This window comes from Loxodonta africana, chromosome 25 (genome assembly GCF_030014295.1).
Source record: "Loxodonta africana isolate mLoxAfr1 chromosome 25, mLoxAfr1.hap2, whole genome shotgun sequence".
In the NCBI taxonomy this organism is placed as follows: Eukaryota; Metazoa; Chordata; class Mammalia; order Proboscidea; family Elephantidae; genus Loxodonta; species Loxodonta africana.
In genome coordinates this window covers 19,203,539-19,227,801 of record NC_087366.1, presented here as the reverse complement: position 1 = coordinate 19,227,801, position 24,263 = coordinate 19,203,539, and the positions used below count along the sequence as shown (strand labels likewise).

The following is a 24,263-nucleotide window of genomic DNA, read 5'->3' as shown; positions in this document are numbered from 1 at the left end:
ACCAATACATTTATTGATTTAAATTGTATCTACTAGTGAACCAGAAGTTTTATAGAAGGATAGCAGATTGAAGAAGAAAAAACATGTAGCAACTGGTTAATGTTTTGTTGGCTTCACTGATTATTATAGCCTAAAAGGAGCCCTGGTGCCACAGTGGTTAAGTGCCCGGCTTCTTCCTAACGCCTTTCGCAATAACTCCTACCTCTTCTTGGTGTTGGAGTCCCTGGGTGGTACATGGTTAAGTGCGCAACTACTAATTGAAAGGTTGGCAGTTCAAACTCACTCGGAGGCACCTTGAAAGAAAGGCCTGGCAATTGTTTCCAACAGATCACAGCCTTAAAAACCCTATGGAACGCAGTTCTACTCTGCAACACATCAGGTTGCCATGAGTCGGAATTGACTCTACAGCAAGGAGCTGGTTTTGTTTTTTTGTTTTTCTCCCTTGCATGCGTGACTGAACCCACCAGAGCTTTCTGGCATTTTCTCAATGTTGGTCACTGTGCTGGGCCCTGGGGATACAGGCTAAGATAATCGTAAGTAAAGCTTGCTTAAGGAGTGTTGTTCGGGTGGGGTGGATGTTCAGTTAAGGGTATCAGAGAAGATTTCTCTAGAGAAGTAATATCCAATCAGGTCCCAAGTGCCGAGAATGGGCCAACCAGGGGAAGATCTGGGGAAAGAGCATTCCAGGCTGAGGGAGCAGCAAGTACAAATGCCCTGAGGAGGGAAGCCATTGAGCACATTCTAGGAAAAGGGAAGGAGCCCTGGTGGTTCAGTGGTTAAGAGCTTGGCTGCTAATTGAAAGGTTGGAGGTTCAAACCCACCAGCTGCTCTTCAGGAGAAAGATGTGGCAACTGCTTGCATAAAGATCACAGCCTTGGAAACTCTATGGGACGGTTCTAGTCTGTTCAATGGAGTCGCTATCGACTCAGTGGCAATGGGTTTTGGTTTGGAGGAATCAGGGAGGAGACTGGCGTAACTGGGACTTAGCGAACTAAGCGTAAGAGATGAGGTAAGAGAGTACCCTTTTGCAGGCCAGAAGGAATTTGGATTTTATTCTGCGGATAGTGGGGGGCCATCAGAGGACTTAAAGAGACAAGTAATATGATCTGAATTACATTTCAAAAAGAGCACTCTGGCTTTCCTCTGGAGAATGGAGCATAGAGAAGCAAGAGTGGAGGAAAGGTGGTGAGTGAGAGGCAGGGTCCAGGAGAGAGAAGAGGGAATATCCATTGGGATGGGAGGGAGGTGTTGAGAAGTGGCTGGACTCCAGGGGGCGCCTTTTGTTATCCTGAGCACCTCTTGTTTTTCGTCAACACTCAATCTGAGGAGACCTGTTCTGTAGAAGGATTAATCAGAGGACAAGTAGCCCAGTGCGCTATACCAAGGAAAATGCACAGGTCCTTCATGTCCTCACCAGGCATGGTGCTCAAAGGATGACGCTTTTCTAGTACCCGGGCAGGAATAGACGATATGTTTGATTACGCCTTTTTGTGCTCTTGAAAACCACTCCATGCACACACTGACCTTGAAAACCACTCCATGCACACACTGACCTTGAAAACCACTCCATGCACACACTGACCTTGAAAACCACTCCATGCACACACTGACCTTGAAAAGTCAGCTTTTGCTTGCCAGAGATGAGGGAGAATGTTGCTTACTTTTTGACACTAACTCTATCCTAAGAAGCAAATGTACTCATTCACACTTTTTTTTATTCTTTTTGAGATCTCAAAGATCTGATGATCTTTTTTAAAAAAAGCAGTGGCCTGCACCCTAACTTACCGTCAAAATCTGAGCAGATGTATACTTTTATGAGTAATTTCCATTTTTCCGCTGGGGAATCCAAAACTTCAGATGTTGTGAAGTGATTGTTAAAGCGAGCATGTGGTGGTGATTACTTAGTAGGTATCGAGCTCTCCTAGAGTGGCAGTTGCTTCCTGTTGTTGTTGTTGTGTGCCTTCGAGCGGATTTTGACTCATAGTGACCCTGTAGGGCAGAGTAAGACTGCCCTATAGGGTTTCCTAGGTTGTACTCTTTACGGGAGCAGATCGCCAGGTCTTTTCTCCACGGAGCCTCTGGTGGGTTAGTTACTTCCTAATGCTGCATAAATTAACTCTTTCCTTTTCTTCTGTTCTGTCTCCTACCTTCTTGGTTTACAGGTTCTCTAAGCGCCCGATGTGACAGCTCTGGACGGTGTAGCTGTAAGCCAGGTGTGACAGGGGACAGATGTGACCGATGTCTGCCAGGCTTCCACGCGCTCACTGATGCCGGGTGCACCCGAGACCAGGGACTCTTGTAAGCATCTGAATGGGGCTAGTGCTGCTAATGGTGCTAGTTACGTTAACGTTAGCCACAATTTAGGTTTACTGGCACTTACTGTATGCAAACAGTGGTTTAAGTACTTAACATGGATTATCTAATCCTCACAATAACCCTAAGAAGTTGGGGTTATTATTATGCTTATTTTAAAGATAAGAAATTTAAGCCACAAGAGGTTAAGTGACTTTCTCAATGGTATTGGTGAGGATAAGGAGCACTGGTGGTGCAGTGGTTAAAGCGCTCGGCTGCCAACTGAAAGGTCAGTGGTTTGAATCCACCAGCTGCTCCTTGAGAGAAAGATGTGGCAATCTGTTTCCTGTAAGGTTTACAGCCTTGCAAACCCTATGGGGCAGTTCTGCTCTGTCCTACAGGGTCACTATGAGTCAGAGTCAACTCAACGGCAAGCGCGAGTGGTAAGGATAGACCCCATATTCAAGCCCACAGAATTTGGCTCTGGAACCTGTGCTCGTAACCCTGATACTTGCTTACTTTTAAATGAACTAGGATGGAAGTAAGGAATCCTTCAAATTGTAACTTGGGATCCATTTCTACCAAATGAATTTGGGTTAAAAACAAAACAAAACCAACTTTTCTACATAATCTTGGATGCCTTCGGTTTAGAGTATTCTCTATCCCTCCTCAGATGGCGTATACATTAGAAATCACAGAAATCTGCAGCGACACAGAGCTGGCTTTGCTGCGATTATGGCTTGAGACAATAAAGTGTGCTGGCAGTTTGGCTTGTTTCAAGGGGAAGTGTGTGACATGCTGATGAAAATGTAGACTGGAGGCAGGTCACAGAGAGCCTGGGGAGCTGAGGCTGTGGGGTTAACAGTGCTCATAGGTTTTCACCAAGGAAAGTCATGGTTACAATGTCTCGTACTGAGCAGGTGCTCAGCAAATGCTGTTGAATGGAGCATGAGAATGAGTGAGAAGATGAATAAAAGCTTGGAAGTTGTCTTAGTTCAGTGCAGGGTTCTTAGCATAACAGGGTTTTTGGGGCAGCTCAGAGAAGGAGCTTGACAGTGAAACCATTTGATAGAAGGCTATTGGCAGAGGAATTGCTTCCCCATTGCCCACTTTTCTAGCTACTTGTCCATATGGAAACTGCCCTGCCTCCATACTTGCACTGTCCCACTTATCATTGTCCCAAGTCTTTTACCCTCTGGGCCTTTGCATGGATTGCTGTCTTATAGTCTTTCCTGTAGGAGCCCTGGTAGTGAAATGGTTAAATGTTTGGCTACCAACTGAAAGCTGGGAAGTTTGAATCCACCCAGCAGCTTCTTGGGAGAAACACCTGGCAATCTACTCCCATAAAGATTATAGCCTAGAAAACCCTATGGAGCAGTTCTACTCTGTCACTTGGGGTCACTATTAGTTGAAAACTGGCTTGACGGCACCTAACAACAACTGTGTTCCCTGAACTCTCTTAGATTACCTTCAGAGACCTCCCCTAAGACCAATCTACCTTTGCAATACTTTTTTAAAACATGAAGTAGATCCTGTCTCTGCTTCCAGCCCTCTATTTACCCCCCTTCCCAGTCCGAATGAGATGCAAACTTCTCAAGGCCAGGAGGGGCTTCTCGGAGTCAAAGACAAGCTTCGTTTTAGACACTTGATGTAGATATATATGATTGCGTGCCAAAACAAGTGACAAAGACCCATGTTACTAAAAGCACTGGTCTGCACAGGACAAGGAGATTTTGTCAGAATGAAATGAAAGCACCAGTTCCATCATTAAGAAGGTCTTGCTACCAAAAAAAAAAAAAAAAAGTCAACCAAACCCAGCAATTCCACTCCTAGGTATATACTCAAGAGAAATGAAACACAACACACAAAAACGTGTGCATGAACATTCATAATAGCATTATTAAACAATAATAACAATAGCTAAAATGTGGAAAATACCCAAATGTCTACCAACTGATGCATGGATAAACAAAATGTGGTATATCCATACAATGGAATATTATTGCTCCATAAAAAGGAGTGAAATACTGATAGATGATGCTACAATGTGGATGAACCTCAGAAACGTTACGCTAAGTGAAAGAAGACAGACACAAAAGGCCACAGACTGCCAGATTCTACTAATAGGAACCATCCAGAGCAGATGAACCTATAGAGGCAGAAAGTCATTAGTGGCTGCCTAGGTTTGAGAAGTTGGGGGAGGTGGAAAGGAATAGCTAGTGGTTACATGGATTCTTTTTGAGCTGATGAGAATATTCTGAAATCGATTATGGTGATGGTTACACAGCTCTGTGGGTATGCTAAAAGCCATTGAACAACACATTTCAAATGGGCAAAGTGCATGGTATGTGAATTATCTCATTAAAAGTGTTTAAAAAGAAAAGAATTAAATGAAATAAAACAGAAGTTAGATGGAATTAATTATGATAAAAGTATACATCATTGAATTAAACAGTAGAGAGACAAATGGTAATTTTTAAAAAAATCTCAGCTCAACCAATGAACCAAGTTAAACTAAACAGTTTACTGACCAACTTGCTTTTCCAATCTGGCACCAACTCCTCCTTTTTTCGGGGGGTGGGTAACCAACAGTTCATGAACGGGGCTAGCCCGCGGACCACACTTGGAGTAGCACTGACATAGACAATTTGGTGCTCAAAGGATCTAAGAGAGGTATGGACAAGGATAGCGAGAAAGGCCTCAGTAAAGAGGGAAGGTTTGCTCAGTTTGGTGACATTTGTTCCTGGATCTTTTGTGTATAGTTGTAGATCATTTGTAAATACATCCTTAATTTTTTTTTTTTCTCTTCCAGAGACCCCAAGTGTGACTGTGACCCAGCTGGCATCATGGGGCCCTGTGACACTGGCCATTGTGTCTGCAAACCGGCTGTCACCGGAGACCGCTGTGATAGGTTTGTGTGACCGATGGCCCTACAGACATAGCAGGGAGAGTCCCTTGTCAGTTAGCAAGAGAGTTCATCCTCTGAGTAGAATTATGGAAAAGAGGTACCTAGTAAACACTGAAGGCCTCCTTCCTGCCCTCTATCCTCAAAAACTAGGCTTTTTTTTTTTTTAATACAACTGAACCCCCAAATCCCATTGGACTCTGTAATTGTGCTTTGGGCTCCTTTCCTTTGTTTTTGCTGTGGCAGCGCCTCAGTGGTTCCCCGTGCCAGCTGGCTTTGAATCCCAGGTGCATGGATACAAGGTGGTATGCAATAATGAGATCATGTGACCCAGATTTGTCCCAGGAAAGGATTGGCCTAATTAACCGCGTTGGGCAAATCCTTGTAAGAAGGAATATCAGAGCGTATGGCCATATATAACCATCTTGCACAGAAAAGGAACTGCCCCAGGGTTGGGATGGTGGTTACATGCACACACATGAACTGGGGAACCAGGGCCCCAAGCCATGTTGGGGCAGGTGGAGCGGTGAAGAGAGATCCACCCTCAGTTGCTGCTGCAGGACATTCCTTAAGTACAAACTGTGCTCAGCCTCAAAACTGCTCTCTCCTCTGAGACCGTGGTGAGCAGAGGGCTGTGAAGTTGGCCCCAGAGGTATGGCCTCCTCTTCATTTCCTTAAAAGTAAGAAAGCGGTTCTTTGGCACCTTGCCAATCACTTATACCTGGGTGAAGGAAGTGCCAGATACATTCCTAGCTTGTGTTTTCAAGGGGTTCTTTGCAGCTGAAGTGAGGGCAGGGAAAAAATAACTCATTATTGTGTTAAAAGAGGAGTCACTTTTTCAATGATAAATGTTTTTGTTGTGTGCCCTCGAGTCACAACGTAGCAACCCTATATAACAGTAGAACTACCCCATAGGGTTTCTCAGGCTGTAATCATTATGGGAGCAGATCGCAAGATCTTTTCTCCTGCAGAGCAGTTTATGAGTTTGAACCATCGACCTTTCGACCTTTTGGTTAGCAGCCAAACTCTTAACCATTGTGTCACCAGAGCTCCTTAGTGAAAAGAAATGAAAAGACCAACCAAACCTGTTGCCATCAAGTAAATTCTGACTCATAGCGACCCCATAGGACAGAGCAGAACTGCCCATACGGTTTCCAAGGCTGTAATCTTTACGGAAGCAGACTGCCACATCTTTCTCCCACGGGGCAGAGTGGGTTCCAACGGTCAAGGTGCTTAACCACTTGGCCACCAGAGCTCCATGTGAAAAGAAATAGACCTCTGCAAAAAAAACAAAAACAAAAAATGCCCCAGCAGTCCTTCACATGCTCTGTCACAATCATAACCTCCCCCTTCCCTAGAAGTAACCACTATCCTGACTTTTATGTTAATTACTTCCTTGCTCTTCTTTGTAATTTATTACCCCAGAGTGTAGCCCAAACTATTATCGTTTAGTTTTGCTTGATTCCCTCTTCTTTCCCTCTCCCTACCCCTCCTCTCCTTTCCTCTCCTCTCTCTGCCTCTTTTCCTCCCCATCTCTCCCTCTCTCCCTTTCTTGTCTACAAGTTTCCTCCCCATTGAAACCATAATGATGTCTTTAAGCCTTGTTCTACAGAGAAAAAACAATGCTTGCATATTTAGAACTATGCCCTGAAGCATCCACTGTTCACAGCACACCTGTTTTTCTGTGCTGTTGCACAATAAATATACCCCTGACATGTGGCCTAGTGGTTAAGACCACTGGGTTTAGAGGCAGATGTATTTGACTTTGATCTTGCCTCAGCCACTTACCAGCTGTGTGACCTTGAGTGAGCTTCTTTACCTCTCAGGCCTCAGTCTCCTCATCTAACAAAATCAGAAGCATCAATTTCTATCTCGTCTGCACACATGGGCTGCCATGGTTCTGAATCGACTGGACAGAAACTAGCAACAACCACCACCACCCAGCTGTAAAACCAGCTGCCATGGTTCTGAATCGACTGGACAGAAACTAGCAACAACCACCACCACCCAGCTGTAAAACCAGCTGTAGTGAGGGTTAAATGAAAGAGCATACATAAGGTGCCTGGCACATTGTAAGTGCTGAATAAGTGATCATTGAAACTATCATTATTTTATGTAGAAGGATGTAGTCAACTAGAACAGAGAAAGATCCAATCCTCCCCCTCTCCCCCACCCACTCTCTGTGGGCCCAACTTCTAGAAGTTGTAGGGTAGCTGTGTGCAGAGGTGGGCTTGCTGGGAGCACAGGTGGAGCATTTACCTCCATGTGCCTGCCGTTTTCCTTTGCAGAGAGCCTCTAGCCATCCTTCTTCTTTGTCATATCCTTCCTTGCCCTTTTCCCCTGTGGGTCAGAGCCTGGGTATGAGGGTCCAGGGATGGTGGTCAAGACCTAGTGGTGTTGTGAGGAGGTCAGTGGTGTTGTGAGGAGGTCAGTGGTGTTGTGAGGAGGCTGGGGCATCTGCCCTGTCTTTCCTGGCCCCACCTCCCTCTCTTCTGCCCCATTAAGCACTTGCTACAGGATAGGTCCAGCCCTCTTGGTCCTTCCCGTCTGACCTCCATGAAATTTCTCACCAGGTCCCACTCCAAGGATGTCAGTCCCTGTCTTCAGGCCACAAAGACAAATGTGACTCTGCTCTACCAGAAGGAGAGAGAGTGAACATTCCTCATGTGCCCTCATTTGGGGGTTGTGACTGTCCATCAGGGAGAGGTCTGTGAGTGGGGTGGTACTTGAAAGTTGGTGTTTTCCTTCTCCAGGAATTAGTAGAGTTTTGTTGGAAACCCTGGTGGTGTAGTGGTTAAGTGCTAAGGCTGCTAACCAAGTTCAAATCTACCAGGTGCTCCTTGGAAACTCTATGGGGCAGTTCTATTCTGTCCTATAGGGTCACTATGAGTTGGAATGAACTCGATGGCAATGGGTTTATTTGTCTTTCTTTTGTGTGTGTGTGTGTGTGTGTGTGTGTGAGAAAGGAGTCCCTAAGCAGTGCAAACAGTTAACATGCTCAGCTACTAACTAATAGGTTGGAGGGTTGAGTCCACCCAGAGGTATCTCGAAAGAAAGGCCTGGTGATCTACTTCTGAAAAATCAGCTGTTGAAAACCCTATGGAGCAGCTCTGCTCTGACATACATGGGGTTGCCATGAGAGGCTAAATTAGTGGACAGATTCCTCACATGGAATAAGAAGTAATCTATAATACCATTCTGATTTCTAAAATCATGCTGCAGGTGTAGACCAGGCTACTACCATCTGGATGCAGGAAATCCTGAGGGTTGCACCCAGTGTTTCTGCTACGGGCATTCAGCCAGCTGCCATAGCTCTACAGATTACAGTGTCCATAAGATCACCTCTGGCTTCCAGCAAGGTAAGGGGCTCTGTTTCCTAGGTTTTTGTGTTCCCACGGGGCTTTGAGCTTACAGACAACCTCCTTCCCAGCCGCACGATGGGGTCCTCCAGTCATCTTTATCAACTCTCTTCTAACTTTTAATATACTTTCTTTTGTCAGGGAAATAAGTCACACCCTAGTATCGTGAAAATGGTAGAGCTGAACAATTTACTCATGCCAGATACCAGATTGTTGTCTCCCTGCATTTCCCTTCACCACCTATTTCCAAACCACAGAAAATTATTCATTTGGATTAGGGAGTCTAGGAGAATCTTCCTGAAGCCCCTGTTTACTAATAATAACTGCTTTCATACCCATTAAATGAGCTAATTTGTGGGTGATTAGTTGGCAAGCTACAAAGCATTATAAAAATATTGGGAATTTATGTGATTCTAAGTCTGAATTTCTCTTTGAACATACCAGACCCTCTCGCTTCATGAAGGTCATACCTGGTTTATGTAAATACAATAAAAATACAAATTATAGGCAGATGAAAATGTGCTCATTTATCTTAAGAGTCAGACTCAAAGATGAGACAGCCAAGTAGGCTGGGGGTGGAGATGAGACCCAAGTAGAGAGGTGCATGGGGAATGCTGATGATGGTACATGAGAGTGGAAATAGTGACAAAACCTCTCTTCCCACTCAGCACTTGGACTTTTGGCCAGCACATCTTGCCTTGTTTGAGGGTTTGCCCTGAATGCAGAGTGGTTTTATTTGTGTTCCAGATGTTGATGGCTGGAAGGCTGTCCAAAGAAATGGGTCTCCTGCAAAGCTTCAATGGTCCCAGCGCCATCGGGATGTGTTTAGCTCAGCACGACGATCAGACCCTGTCTATTTTGTGGCTCCTGGTATGTAACTTTTCCTATAGAAGCCAATTTATAAGACAAGGAAATCAAGATAGAAGAATGGAGTTAGAAAATGTGGAAACTGGATCACTTAGTGTTCAAGGGAAGTGTCTCTAAGAAGATAGTTGGGGCTTAAACCAGATTTGATGATGTTACCAAGGCACAACACAATAGAGCAGAACTGGGAGTCCTGGGTCAGACCCTGGCCTGGTCTCCTACTTTCATCAAATGGGAAGTTTCTAGGTTCCCCACCAAGAATGCTCAGTGGAAATTGAGGATGATGGTCTAATTTGTGGATCTATTTGAAAGCAGATGGAAAAGTTAAAGTTAAGAATTTCTTAAAAGTTTAAATACCTGTAAATTAAAAAAAAAAAAAAAAGCTGTCAGTGTTATGCACCTAGAAAAGCTTTGATTACAATTCTAATCCTGGTTATTTGTTAACTAATACGATTGCTAGGCAACGTATTCTCTTACCTTCTCTGAACTTCAGTTCTCTCATCTGTAAAATGGGGATAATAATGCCTTCCTCTGAGAATTATTGCCATCAACTGCAATGATGTTTGTGAAAGTACTTTGCAAATTATAAAGCCCGACACAACAAATGGCATTACAGCTGATATGCCTAGGATATTTATATATCACTCTGTCATAAGGGCCATGCTATGAATCATGTAATAGGTAGAGTTGCCTTAGAATGAATTCCTCTTAGCATTTTAGTAACTAACCCTCCTTCATAGTCACTACATGTATAGCTGTTTCCTGTGCCACGTACTGACTCTTCTGGCAGAATAGTTTGGGGTAAGGTGACGGGTGGGTGTCATAGAACTCCAACAGAAATTGCCAATATTAATGCAAACTTGCTCACTATTTGCATCTCCAGTTTCACAACTGATCTGAATCTTTTAAAATTCTATTTCACAGCCAAATTTCTTGGGAATCAACAGGTGAGCTATGGGCAAAGCCTGTCCTTTGACTACCGTGTGGACAGGGGAGGCAGACACCCGTCAGCCCATGACGTGATCTTGGAAGGTGCTGGTCTTCGAGTCACAGCTCCCTTGATGCCACTTGACAAGACTCTGCCTTGTGGGATCACCAAGAGTTACATGTTCAGGTAAAGAGAGACCACAGGTGGGTCAAGGAGAGCAAACTGTGATCAAGATCTAGGTCCTTTGTACAGCCGTTCAATGAGCATTCATTTGTTCATTCAACAAGCATTTTTTGATCGCTTTGTACATGCCAGACATAGTGTTATGTCCCCAAACAGGACGTAACTCCAGTCCTCAAGCAGCTTACAGGCTAATGGGAGAGAAAGACAAACAGATAATTGTAGTGCAGCATGTCAAGTGACAGAGGTAGACCAGATAGACATGTATTTTGAGCATATATAGGAGGTACAACTGACCCCCATTGGGGTGGTCAAGGAAAGCTTCCTAGGAGATGCAACATTATGGAAAGCAGTTCTCTAAGAAAAGAAAAGGAGGGGAGAGGTTCACAAGGCAGAGGAAGCATCATACTTGAGGGATTTTTGTATATTTAGGAAGTTCCCAGTAGTTGAGCATGAGTGGAGCAGAAGTTGGGGAGAGGAAGACAATGAGAGGTGATGTCAGAGAGAGAGGAGGTGAGGACATGGACAATCTTGTATGTGTCTAGGGAGATTGGACGTTATCCTGTAGAATGGGGATTTTTAATGGTATGTACAGAGGGGTTGGAGTCCCTACGCGGTGCAAAAGTTTAATATGCTCAGCTGATACCAGAAAGTTTGGGGGTTCTAGTCTACCCAGAGGCATCACTGAAGAAAGGCCTAGTGATCTACTGCTGAAAAGTAAGCCACTGAAAACTCTAGAGAGTACAGTTCTACTCTGACACACATGAGGCCACCATGAGTTGGAGTGGGCTCAATAACAACTGGGTTTTGTTTTTATACGGAGAGATTGGGGAAGAGAGCAGTGCATACTAATTGCTTGATATGGCTTTAGAGGCTGGGATATCAAAATGAAGAGATGTGGTCTACTAGAAAATGTACCATGTCAAAAAGCAAACATAATGCTGTATAAAAATCACTTCCGTGGCAGTGCATGTCCACAGGGTCTTGGAAGAAGAGAAAAGAGCACCTAACCCTGAGGAGTCAAGGAAAGCGTCACAGAGGAGGCAATTTATGGGCTGAGAATTGAGAGATGGACAGAGTTTCCCAGGGAGAAAAGTCAGAGAAGGACAACTTACACTTGGGAAAGAGTATGTGAAGATGTGTGGAGATGTGTAAAAGCATAATACAGGAGGGATGGGCAGGCAGATTTTATGACTGAAGTGTGGCATATATAGGGGAGATGGAGAGATGAGGTTGACAGGGCTAGAACGGGACCCATCAGAGAGGGCTTTGGATGTCATGCCAAAGTGCATAAAGTCTTGTGCAGGCCTGCAAGACATGGAAAGCCACTGAGAGATTTTAAGTAGAGAAAAGGCAAGATTAGGTATGAATGCCGGGTGTGAGTGTCATGTGGAGGATGGATTGGGTAGGGTCCTTACCTGGATGGTTAGAACACATTCACAGTGGTGCAAGTTCAAGATTGGAGGCTTAACCCAGGGCAGAGGTTTTGGGAATGGAGAGAAGACTCATAGTACACAAACAAGGTATGTACTTAGATAACAGAGTGCTACTTAGTCTCATGATACCAACACATAGTACTACCTGGAATACCCATTCCCACCTTCTCAGCTTGGTGAACTTATTCTTTGAGGTTCAGCTTCCATGTTCTTCCTTGTATTAACCTTTTCAGAAGTCCAGGTAAAGCTACAATCACCTCTTTTGTGTTTCTATGACATTCTGTAGAAAGCATTTGTTATAGTGTTCACTATACTGTCTCATAATTATCTGTTTCCACCCTTGACTCCCCTGCTGGACTGTGATCACTTCACCCTCATTGTCTTTGTATTGTCTAGCCTAACACAGTGTCTGGTGCAAGCTAGGTGCACAGTAAATTTTGTTTACTGTAAGGGGTAGGATTGTTCCTGGAAGAGATATTCCAGTTAAAAACAAAACAAAATTAAAAAGAACATAAACCAGAGCCTCCATCAGCCTGGAACTGGAAGAACTAGATGGTACCCGGCTACCACCAATCACTGCCCTGACAGGGAACACAACAGAAAATCCCTGATGGAGCAGGAGAACAGTGGGATGCAGATCTCAAATTCTCGTAAAAAGACCAGGCTTAATGGTCTGACTGAGACCAGAGGGACCCTGATGGTCATTGCCTACAGACCTTTTGATTGGAACCATTCCCAAAGCCAACTCTATACACAGGGATTGGCCTGGACTATAAGATAGACAATGATGCTGGTGAGGAGTGAGCTTCGTGGCTCAAGCAGACACTTGAGAATATGTGGGCATCTGCTGTCTGGTGGTGAGATGAGAAGGAAGAGGGGGACAGGAGCTGGTTGAATGGACATGGGGAATACAAGGTGGAGAGGAGGAATGTGCTGTCTCATTAAGGGGAGAGCAGCTAGGAGTACACAACAGGGTGTGTATAACTTCCTGTATGACAGACTGACTTGATTTGTAAAGTTTCACCCAAAGCACAATAAATTAAAAAAAAAAAAAAAAAGAATGGAGCAGAGGCTGGTGATATGATGAGGAGAGTTACTATGATGACAAAGGAGCCCTGGTGGTACAGTGGTTAAGCACTTGGCTGCTAGCCAAAAGGTCCATGGTTCGAACCTACCAGTTGCTCCATGGGAGAAAGATGGGGCAAACTGCTTCTGTAAAGGTTACAGCCTTGGAAACCTTATGGGGCAATTCTACTCTGTCCATAGGGTCGCTGTGAATCCGAATAGGCTCAATGGCAAATAGGTCAGCAATGGGTGGGTTATATGTGAACAATTTATAACAAAACATTTGCCACTTCAACAATTTCTACATGTATAATTCAGTGATATTGATTGTATTTGTCATGTTATGTAACCATCACCACTATCTTTTTCCCAATTATTCCACCTCCATTAACAGAAACTCAGTGCCCCTTAAGCAATGACTCTCCCCTTGGGAGCCATTAGTAATAAGCTTCAATCTCTATACATTTACCTAGGAAATTGATTTTTGAAAAGAGTAAATGAAAAGTGTCCAGATAACAGACAAATCTTTTAAACAACAAAACCAAAAATGAATTGTATCTCTTGAGGAGCAGAGCCGCTTGAACTCAGAGGTGTTTCTAATATTAAATTTTGCGTGGCCAAGAACAGAAACTGGTCTGCGGTGAGCTAGGACCAGCACTGCTCCAGATGACATGACCCCTCACACTAGGCTTTCCCCACTGGGAGACCTCCCATCCTGTCTTATGGGGCTTGACCTCTTTGAAGCTCCAAGTTTGTGCCTACAAGGTGGTGTCTCCTGGTCTTCTCCGTAGGACTGCAAAGGGGCTTAGCCGTTTCCACGTTCTCAGACATAATTCGTATCAGGCAGGGATGTGATAAGAGTCAGATTTTTAAAGCTTTTGTCTCCAAATAATGCAGATTAAATGAACATCCAAGCAGTAATTGGAGCCCCCAGCTGAGTTATTTTGAGTATCGAAGGTTACTGCGGAACCTCACGGCCCTCCGGATCCGAGCTACCTATGGAGAATACAGTACGTGACTAATGGGAATGCTATTCTCTCCTCTTAGGTTTTAGTTTAGTAATCTGCTTCATTTCTGAAGTAAGGCGGTGACAGTCTCCAAACAAGTAGATGTACCACTTGATGGCTTTGATTTAGAGTCTCTGATTTGGTCTACATTTTCACATTCTAGAAGTTAAAAAGGAATAATTCATTAAAAAGAGGTCAGCACCAGGGATAGACTACCCACCAAGTAAGGTACGCACGGTCTTACTAGTGCTTACTTATTAATCTGTAGTACATAATTGCACCTGTTTTTCACCACACCAAAGACTGTGCACTACGGATTAGTAAGCAAACACAAGTAGGCCCACACATAGCGGGCGTACCTTGCTTAATTTAAGCCCGTGCGTACCTTGCTTACTGGTTAATCTGCCCCTGGTCAGCACCAGTGAGAAATGAATGATACTACCTTGCTAAAAGTTCAGAGGAACTTAGATTTCCTTAGCTAGGAAATGGAATTTACGACACAGCTCTATTTATTCCTGAGTAGCTTTCCTTTTGGGATTATACACGGTGCTACCATGTTCAGACGTCATCATATATTCTGTAAATTCCTTTTTTTTTTTCTTTTTTTTTGAGCTTGGCATGCTGGGTCCTCCTAGTAGCAATTGGAATTGTTTAAATCAGAGTCGCTTAAGCTTTTTAGCCTCATGTAAAAAGGAGGTATGGCTGGCAGGCACCATTTCCATATCACTGTTGGAGAAAATGAGGCAGGAAATAGAAAATGCCTTTGCTAATAGTTTATTGAAACTTTGAGTCCCTGGGTGGTGCAAACAACATGCTCAGCTGCTAACCCAAAGGTTGGAGGTTCAAGTCCACCCAGAGGCACCTCAAAAGAAAGCCCTCATAATCTACTTCTGAAAAACCAGCCATTGAAAACCATATGGAGCTTAGTTCTACCTGATAACACATGGGGTCACCATGAATAGGAATCAACTCGATGGCCACTGGATTTTTGTTCTTAATTAAATTTTGTTTTACTATATGCCAGGCATATGATAATATATCCGTTGCTTCATTAATTTTCACAAAATCACAGGTAGCAAAAATATCAGGTAAGTGTTGCAAAAATCATAGTGGTATCAATTGAAGATACCCCTGTTAGCTCTTCTACAGCTGAGAAAGCAGAGCCATGGAGGAATTATGTGACTTGCCCAATTCATCCAGCTAGTGAGGGTGGAGCCAGAATTTAAACTAATTGTCCTGACTCCGGAGCCTATGTGATCAGTCATGATGCTGGACTCCTGTACCTCTCTGTGTGGTATGACAACGGAACACTGCCTATCTTTGGTAGGGAGTTAAGAAAAATAAAATCCAAAGAGAGCTTTGACTTTAGACCTTCCCATATGCTACTTCTAATCTGTTCTCTATCGCAGGTACTGGCTACATTGACAACGTGACCCTGGTTTCAGCCCGCCCCATCTCTGGAGCCCCAGCACCCTGGGTTGAACAATGCATGTGTCCTGTTGGGTATAAGGGTCAGTTCTGCCAGGATTGTGCTTCTGGCTACAAAAGAGATTCAGCCAAGCTGGGGCCTTTTGGCACCTGTATTCCATGTAACTGCCAAGGAGGGGGAGCCTGCGATCCAGACACAGGTGAGTGAAATGACACCTGGACCAGACGGCTGGAGGTACAGCCAGGTAACTGGGGTCTCCCCGGAAAGAGCCGGGTAAGAGAGCCTGGGCCTGAACTCATTTCAAAGATGGGGAAGGATTAAGGAAAGTAGGGCTGGATGGGGAAGATGGACATGGTGCTTTAGTGCACATAATCTTTTTCATTATGGAAATGGCTCAAGGTTGTGAGAAAGTAGCTGGGTTTCAGGAAATGGCAGTTCTGGTTCAGTGCTGGGTGGCGGAAGGTGTCAGGTTGCAAGAACTGTGTGGGGGAGATCAAAGGCAATGTCAGGGCCTAAATGAATGTGCCAACAAGTGGTGTTAACCATGGAGGACAGGGGAGCGGTGTGAAGTTCTGGATCCCAAAGGAACTGTATGTGCACTTAGCACAGGAGAGGGAGGGTAGGGTTCAGGATCATGGGCCAGGTTTAGAGTTGGTACTAAAAGGCAGGGGTGAATATCAGTGTTCAGATACTTGGCGAAAAGCTTCACACAGGAAGGCTTTGAGTTACTAAGCTCTGGCCCCGCATATCCTCCATATTAAAAAAAACTATCATTTTACCCTCCTCGTTTTTGTGCCTCTCCCTTCTTCCTCTGATTCCCAGGAGATTGTTATTCGGGGGATGAAAATCCTGACATCGAGTGTGCTGACTGCCCCATTGGTTTCTACAACGATCCACACGACCCCCGCAGTTGTAAGCCATGCCCCTGTCGCAATGGGTTCAGCTGCTCGGTGATGCCCGAGACAGAGGAGGTGGTGTGCAATAACTGTCCCCTCGGGGTCACTGGTAAGGCCTAGGGCCTATGCTGGGCCTGCTTCTTCCTGTTCTGATTCTGTGGATTTGTGTCAATAGCTTCTACTCCAAGGAATTTCTAGGAAATTATCATTAAAAAAAATAGCATGGAGTCAATTTCAACTCATGGCAACCCCACGTGTGTCAGAGTAGAACTGTGCTCCATAGGGTTTTCAATGACTGATGTTTCAGAAGTAGGTTGCCAGCTCTTTTTTCCGAGGTGCCTCTTGGTATACTCGAACCTCCAACTTTAAGTTAGCAGCTGAGCACGTTAACCATTTGTACTACCCTGGGACTCCAGGAAATTATGATTGCTTTGGGTTAATCTAAATGCCCTCATTCTAAAGAATATTGTGATGCCCAAGAGGTAAAGTGACTTGAACGAAGATAAAGCAGCAAACATATAAAGCTGTTTTAGGAGGTTTATAATCAACCAACAGGTGAAGAAAAGATTTCAGTCCAAATACATGGTTAAACTAAATTTTATAAAATAACCAAAAACTTAGTGAACTCTTAAGTTTCAGCATTTCTCTGCTGTTCAGTCTGAAAGAATGAATTCATCAGCAGCGCCCTTAGGGGTATGGCTCTAAATCCCATTACTTCTGTGGAGATGCTGGCTTTTCCCAACCAGCTAGATAACTGGGAGGAAGCCTCCTGGTGGTGCTGCTGTGTTCTAATATCAGCAGCCCACTGTGGAGCGCCTGCTCCTGGGGGTGGTATTGTGGAGGTGGGGGTGGGGGGAGCATGTCTCCCTGGCTGTTTTAGAGGGTGACTTGCTACTTTGAGCCTCTGGGTCTGGTCTTGCCGCCAATGGATGAGAACTTGGGCCTGGCCATTGGTTCCTTCCCAGGTGCCCGCTGTGAACTCTGTGCTGATGGCTACTTTGGGGACCCCTTTGGGGAACGCGGCCCCGTGAGGCCCTGTCAGCCCTGCCAGTGCAATGACAACGTGGACCCCAGTGCACCTGGGAACTGTGACCGCCTGACAGGCAGGTGTTTGAAGTGCATCCACAACACGGCTGGCTTCCACTGTGACCAGTGCAAAGCTGGATACTTCGGGGATCCCTTGGCCCCCAACCCAGCAGACAAGTGTCGAGGTAGGATTGTGCCCTAAGACAGGGTGTGTGTGTGTACACATAAGCTTGCTAATCTGCAAGGGCAAGCATAATTGATATCATGCTGTTTACTTTGGTTTCCCTGACCAACTGGCCCGTGAACAGCCTGGACCTTTTGCCAGTCAAAGGCCTCAGACCATTCCCCCGGCGGCAGGGCTCTGGAAGGCACAGCTGGAGAAGCTCGGGAGGGCTAAAGCTGGGTGGGAAGAGTGGAAAGGTCAGGTTTACATTCCTAAGTGGAAGAGGAGTTAAAGAAGTGGCTGCCAAACCTCTCGTGGGAGAGTCATGACTCGAGAAGAAGACTGAACAAACTGAAGCGGGGCGATAAAGTAGTTTAAGAGACCCTCTCAGGAAGCCTGTGTAGCTGATGTATAGAAAGAGAACAGCCAAGCATTCTCCTAACAAGATGGCTCCAAAGAGGCAGCTCTCAGGTGGCATTCTGAAGGGCTGCTGCAGATCAAAGCACGACATGCTCGTTGGTGCTCTTGCTCAGCTCTCCTTGCAAACCTTGTCACAGGTTCTATTCCAGAGGCAAGTTCTGTTCTAGAGGAGCTGGCCTGCCCTAGAGCCTCAATCCTTAGCCACGAAGTTCCCAGACAAGCCCTGACACCTAGAACCTGGGGACTTTGCATATTATAAAGTCCAGAGTACCTCCGAGAACCCAGTTTAGGGGACTCCTGGTTCCCTAGGAAGGCCAAGAGGTCTGCAGGGAGCCCAGAACCTCCCAGTCACACCAGAGACCCTACCCCTGAACCTCTGAGGATCTCTATGCAACCTGGGGCTTCTACCAAGGGGCCCAGACCCTGGGGGGTTCGTGGGCCAGAAAGCACCCCATCCTAGGAAGAGCTACACATGATATCACCAATCCTGAGTTCAAGTTCAGTTTTGTAACACACTCACTGCATTACATTGAACATGCCAGTGAATCTCTCTGAGCCTTCAATTTTCTTATGCATGAATAATATTTAGCTCAAAGTTGTTCTGAAGATAAAATAACATGAGAAAGCATGTTGTAAATTCTTCCTGTAATTCTAGCTATGAGGTGTTATTAACAGGAATTTCACTGACTTTAAACCATACATTTCTTCACTTAACTATGTTATCGAGCACCTACTATATACCCAATGCAGAGCTAGATGCCAAGGTTATGCCAGTCCCAGCTCCTGAGGAGCTCAGAAATATGTATGCAAGTAACTGCAGTACAGTTAGATAAGTGATAATATTACTATGTAACAAGAGTTTTGTGAGCATTAAAGATAGAGCAACACAGGGGATCCCTGTAACTCCATTAGAGCAACGTTTATCCATTGTTATATCCTCAGCACCTACAATAGAACCTGGCACATAGTAGGTGCTCAATCAATTTAATTGAATTAACGAAGGTCTCGCTTCCTTGCTACATTTGCTATGTCAGAGGCAACACAGCAGAAGGAAAAGAACATAGGTGTTAGGGGCAGACAGACCCAGGTTCACATTCCAGCTCTGCCATTTACTTGCTGTGCAACTTTGGGCAAGTTACTCACCTTCTCTGAGCTCACATTCTCTTCTGTGAAATGGGAGAAACCTCTACATCTACAACGTCTGGTACATAATGGTCTCAGAAGAAATGTTATTTCCCTTGTGAGCAAGGCTGGAGGGCCTGCAGAATATCTAAGAGGCTTACAATCTAACAAGAAGAAGAAAACAAGTGCCAGAAAGGATGGACTGTTGTACATCCGCACTCACCAAAACTAATTTGCCAGATGATTCTTAAGACCTGCCTGTATTAAGGATGTGCTTGGAGGCTTAGCCAAGAGGCGAATCCAACATGAGATGAATGGACAAGGGCAAACAAGGATTCTTTGCTATTGGTGACTTGACCTTCTTCCTTTGCTCTTTTTTATGCCTCCAGATTCTGGAGTTACCTTGCTGTGAATGCTCCCTGACTGTTTGTCTGTCTCTGATCTCTAGCTTGCAACTGCAACCCTATGGGCTCAGCGCCTGTGGAATGTCGAAGTGATGGGAGCTGTGTCTGCAAGCCAGGATTTGGGGGCCTCAACTGTGACCATGCAGCATTAACCAGCTGTCCAGCTTGTTATAACCAAGTCAAGATTCAGGTGTGCACGCCCAGCAGAGCCGCTTCTTAGCACTCCCTGTGCCATCTGCAGAATTTCAAATTCCTGAAGTGTCTACTGGGTGGTTATGTCATAGATCAAGGGCTGTGCTAGTTTCCTGGGGGAAGAGGGGTAGTGATAGTTCATTTTTCTCCCTTTAATCGTTGCTGTATTAAAAAACCACTGCTGTATAATAATAAGGAGCCCTGGTGGTACAGCGGTTAAAGCAATTGACTGCTGACCAAAAGGTTGGCTGTTCGAAATCACAAGCGGCTCTGCGGAAGAAAAATGTGGCAGTCTGCTTCCATAGAGATTTACAGCCTTGGAAGCTCTATGGGGTCTATGAGTCAGAACTGACTCGGCAGCAGTGAGTTTGGTTTTTGGTATAACAGTAATAATACTTCATATATGTGTTCTTATGTATACTATTTTCAAAGTACTTTTTGCGAATACTCTCTTAGTTACCTGGTGCTACTGTAACACAGATACCACAAGTGAGTGGCTTTACAAAACAGAAATTAATTTTTTCACAGTTCTGGAGTCTAAAAGTCCAAAGCAAGGTCTTGACTGTGTTAATTACTAACTTGTAGGTCATCCCAGGTGTTCCTTGGTCCCTTGGCTTGTAAAGGATCCTGACATGGCTCCTGTCTTCCCCAGTTTATATGTGTGCTTCTGTGTCTAATCTGCAATTTTTTTTATAACTCAAAGTGATCAGGTTTAGTGCACACCCCACACTGACATAATGAAGAAAACCCTATTTCCAAATAGGATCATAGCCACAGGTATAGGGGTTAGGATTCCCTAACATGTTTTTGGGAGATACAACTCAATCCATAACACTACCACACTTTTACCCAAATAATGCGCACCTTCTAAGTTTGTTTGCCAACTACGGACTGCTCCCCTGCAAGGTATTTTCATAAGCGCCGCTACGCCAGTGGCTTTTTACATTCTGCTGTAAAAAATTAGCATAATATGCTTCTGAAAAATACCTCATGGAGCGGGGGGAAGGGGGAGGCACGGTTGGCAAACAAATGTAGAAGATGCTCATTATTTGCATAAAAAAATCTGATATCTCATTTGATATTCATGAAAACTTTGTTAAGCTGGGAGAAAAACTATTCTGATCTCAGTTTTAGGTGAGTGAAGTCTCAGAAAATTTGTAACTTTTCGCAGCCACATGGCCCAGTGGAACCTGTGTCCCACCCATGTCTCCTGACTCTGAGTTCAAGGTTCTTCCCACTGTCAGATGCCACTTTGTAGCTGGATTTATTTTACAAGAGACATCCCTGTAAAAATAAAGAAAAATGTGAAAATGTAAAAGATATAAGGAGTCCAGAAGGGGTCAAGGCCGTTCAAACAGGAATGGCCTTCAAATTCCAGATAAAAATGAACTTGATGTTGTGGTTGCTATTAATTATTATTTTGCTGGGGTGAGGAGTAGGGGAAGAAAAGGCCTGAACTGGACCCCAAATGTCGAACAAGTTCAACCTGTTTTTTTAAAAATTTATCTATTTAACAAACCTTATATAACACTTTTTCTGTGCCAGGTTCTGTTCTAAACCCTTGTAAATATTAAGTTATTTAGTCCATGTAACAACTCTATGAGGTAGTATCATTATTATTCCCATTATATGAGTGAAGAAAGTGACTTGCACAAGGTCACACAGCTAGTGAATAGTGGAGCCTAGAGTCAGGATTCAAACTCAAGGAGTCTAGGCTCCAGAGTCTAAACTCTCACCCGCTATGACATGCCAAGCATTTCCGAGCTTTCCCCATCATCCCCTGGGTACCTGGTATTGGACCATGGTCTCCACCATCTGTTCTGATCCTCTTTCATGTGGTTTTAGATGGACCAGTTTACGCAGCAGCTCCAGAGCCTGGAGGCCCTGGTTTCTGAGGCTCGGGATGGTGGAGCAGTACCCAATGCAGAGCTGGAAGGCAGGATTCAGCAGGCGGAGGAGGCTCTCTGGAACATCCTGAGAGAAGCTCAGATTTCAGAAGGTGATCAAGGCCAACCTCCCTTCAGACAGCAGAGAATTCATGGTTCTAGGAAGAACCACTACGCCATGTCATAGTCATCTGTGGGTATCAGTTCAGCTGGTGTTTCTGCCCAGCTCTTGCAGAGGTGAAAGGATGTCTGTGACATTCTCCTGGGACCTGAATGACAGAGATAAAAGAGCAGTTGAATGCATTCATATCTGAAGTTTTTACCATTTTGCCATAAGTCAAAGTCCCTTTTCAGCCCTGTTATGTTTGATAACTCTATGCTGACCTGGAAAGTACTCACCCTCCCTTTCCTTCTTTGTGCTCAGGTGCGATTAGATCCCTAAATCTCCAGCTGGCCAAAGTGAGGAACCAACAAAACAGCTACCGGAATCGCCTGGATGACCTCAAGATGACGGTGGACAGAGTCCGGGCCCTGGGCAGCCAGCATCAGAACCGCGTTCAGGAGACCCGCAGGCTCATCACTCAGATGCGCCTGAGCCTGGCAGAGAGTGAAGCTTCCCTGCAGAACACTGTAGGTGTCTCTGGGTTAGGGTGCTGAGAACCACTGCTGGGCCGGGAGACCCACTGCAGATCTCCTGGCTCGTTTTCTGTCTCTCTGGCTTTCTGGTGTGTCTGGCAGATAGTCAGTCTTCTCTTCCCTGAAAGAGACCCTATTGCTTTATGTTCTTTGGCCTCCTGCAGTTTCCCATCCTACTGCTTTATGTTCCTCTCTCTAGGTCATTTACTTCTGACCATATCCTCATCGTGATTTTCTTAATGACATAATTTGGTAGTGTGATAAGAAGGAGCAATTTGATTGCCCAAAACCCAAATCCACTGCTGTCAAGTTGATTCCGACTCATAGCGACCCTGTAGAACAGAGTAGAACTGCCCCCATAGGATTTCCAAGGCTTTAATGGTGGCGTAGTGGTTAAGAATTCATCTGCCAACCAAAAGGTTGGCAGTTTGAATCTACTAGCCGCTCTTTGAAACTCTATGGGGCAGTTCTACTCTGTCTTGTAGGGTAGCTCTGAGTCAGAATCGACTTGACAGCAGTGGGTTTGGTTTTGGTTTTTAGTTAATCTTTACAGAAGTAGGCTGCCACATCTTTCTCCCGTGGAGTGGCTGGTGGGTTTGAATCTCCTACCTTTGGTTAGCAGCCGAGTGCTTAACCACTGTGCCACCAGGGTTTCTTAGATTTGATCGAGTACTCTTTTATTTCTGAATTAAGAATGCGATGGTGACAATAATATAAGTCCATGGGTGGGTGATGGATAAAGAAAATTGGAAGATAATCAGACACTCTGCTGAGGAAATAGAGTATTTAAAAAATAATGTGTATTGATTTTTCACTTCTTACAAAAATAATATGTTTATTGTAGAAAATGCAACCAATAAATCAAATTCCCATATGACCTCATTACTGAAAAATAACCACTGTTAAAACTTGGTGTACAGTTTACTGGACTTTAAATACATATAAAATTATAAACACATATGCATTTTTAAACACATCTATATCCATACACAGACTTCTTTTGAACTTGGGTTTCTACATTATACCTCACTATACAGACTTTTTAAAAAGACATGAACGATGGTTGTGGTGAATCAGGGCTCTTGATGGCAGTGTCAGTGTGTGGCACCCTGTGTGGCTGAAAAAGCCACTCTGACTGGACAGATGTGGAACCTGCTGAGGTTCTGTGGTCCAGTGCAAGCCCTTAACCAATTCTCCTTTTTTGCATAGAACATTCCTCCCACCGAGCACTACGAGGGGCCAAACAACTTTAAAAGCCTGGCTCAGGAAGCCCAGAAATTGGCAGACAGGTGAGCAGCATCAGAGGCACGTCTGCTTCGGGTCGGCTCTGCAGGGGCGGACTTGAACAAGACTGTAGGGTACCAGCACCAAGCACCATATTCATTCCCTCTAGGCTCCCTTACAGCCACCCCCTTGCCTTGAAGCCATTTTTTAATGACTTGGCTTTCAGCATGTTGGTGGCCACTGGGCAGGGTAGTTTGGCAGGAGCTGGGGGTGGGAGTGTTGCATTCCCAGATTTCTCTATGACTCACAATATGGCTTTGGTCTATGTCAGATGTGATTCCTTGGGCCACGTGAAATGAATCAGCCCTTGGAAAAGAATGCTTTGCAGCTTCAGGGACTCCCAGGCTCCCACCTGGAGCCTGGGAACAAGTAGCAACGAGTTGTTTGCTAGCCTGTGGGGGCCAAGTCTGCAGAAGGGCACCTTCTTCCTGAAAACCGGCTCCACAGGACCTCAAGGACAACCTATGAACACAGCAGCTCCCAACATTCATCCTTGCCTCTGACTATAAATCCTGCCGTGGTTAAGAGGTTTGCTCATAGCAGGAGTGCTCAGCGGCGTGGCACGCTCAGTTAATCCCTCTTGGAATTCAGTCAGCTGAAGGGGGCTGGCTGGTATTTTTGCAGCCTGAACTATCTCCTGAGCTTGTTTTCATAGCTTTCTAGGCCTGGGTCTTTTATGGGTAGACCTAGGGGGACAAAAGCGTCTGGGGTTTCCGGGTTTTATCCCCCTTGTGGTGGCCCTAATTTACAGTTGCAGTGAAAGCGGGCA

At 44.9% G+C, this 24,263-nt stretch overlaps 1 protein-coding gene across 11 annotated transcripts in view; it reads left to right on the top strand.

Annotated features, from left to right (window-relative positions):
* Nucleotides 1-24,263, top strand: part of LAMC2 (laminin subunit gamma 2) — a 79,624-nt gene that overhangs the window by 39,638 nt on the left and 15,723 nt on the right. For all 11 annotated transcript variants that reach the window (XM_064276550.1, XM_064276544.1, XM_064276546.1 and 8 more), the window contains exons 5-17: nt 2,163-2,298; nt 5,105-5,203; nt 8,420-8,556; nt 9,304-9,426; nt 10,345-10,534; nt 13,927-14,039; nt 15,446-15,664; nt 16,288-16,470; nt 17,327-17,572; nt 19,541-19,686; nt 21,534-21,687; nt 21,999-22,204; nt 23,420-23,499. In XM_064276550.1, the coding sequence (XP_064132620.1) occupies nt 2,163-2,298; nt 5,105-5,203; nt 8,420-8,556; nt 9,304-9,426; nt 10,345-10,534; nt 13,927-14,039; nt 15,446-15,664; nt 16,288-16,470; nt 17,327-17,572; nt 19,541-19,686; nt 21,534-21,687; nt 21,999-22,204; nt 23,420-23,499 (2,032 nt within the window). The remainder of the gene's footprint in view (nt 1-2,162; nt 2,299-5,104; nt 5,204-8,419; nt 8,557-9,303; nt 9,427-10,344; nt 10,535-13,926; nt 14,040-15,445; nt 15,665-16,287; nt 16,471-17,326; nt 17,573-19,540; nt 19,687-21,533; nt 21,688-21,998; nt 22,205-23,419; nt 23,500-24,263) is intronic.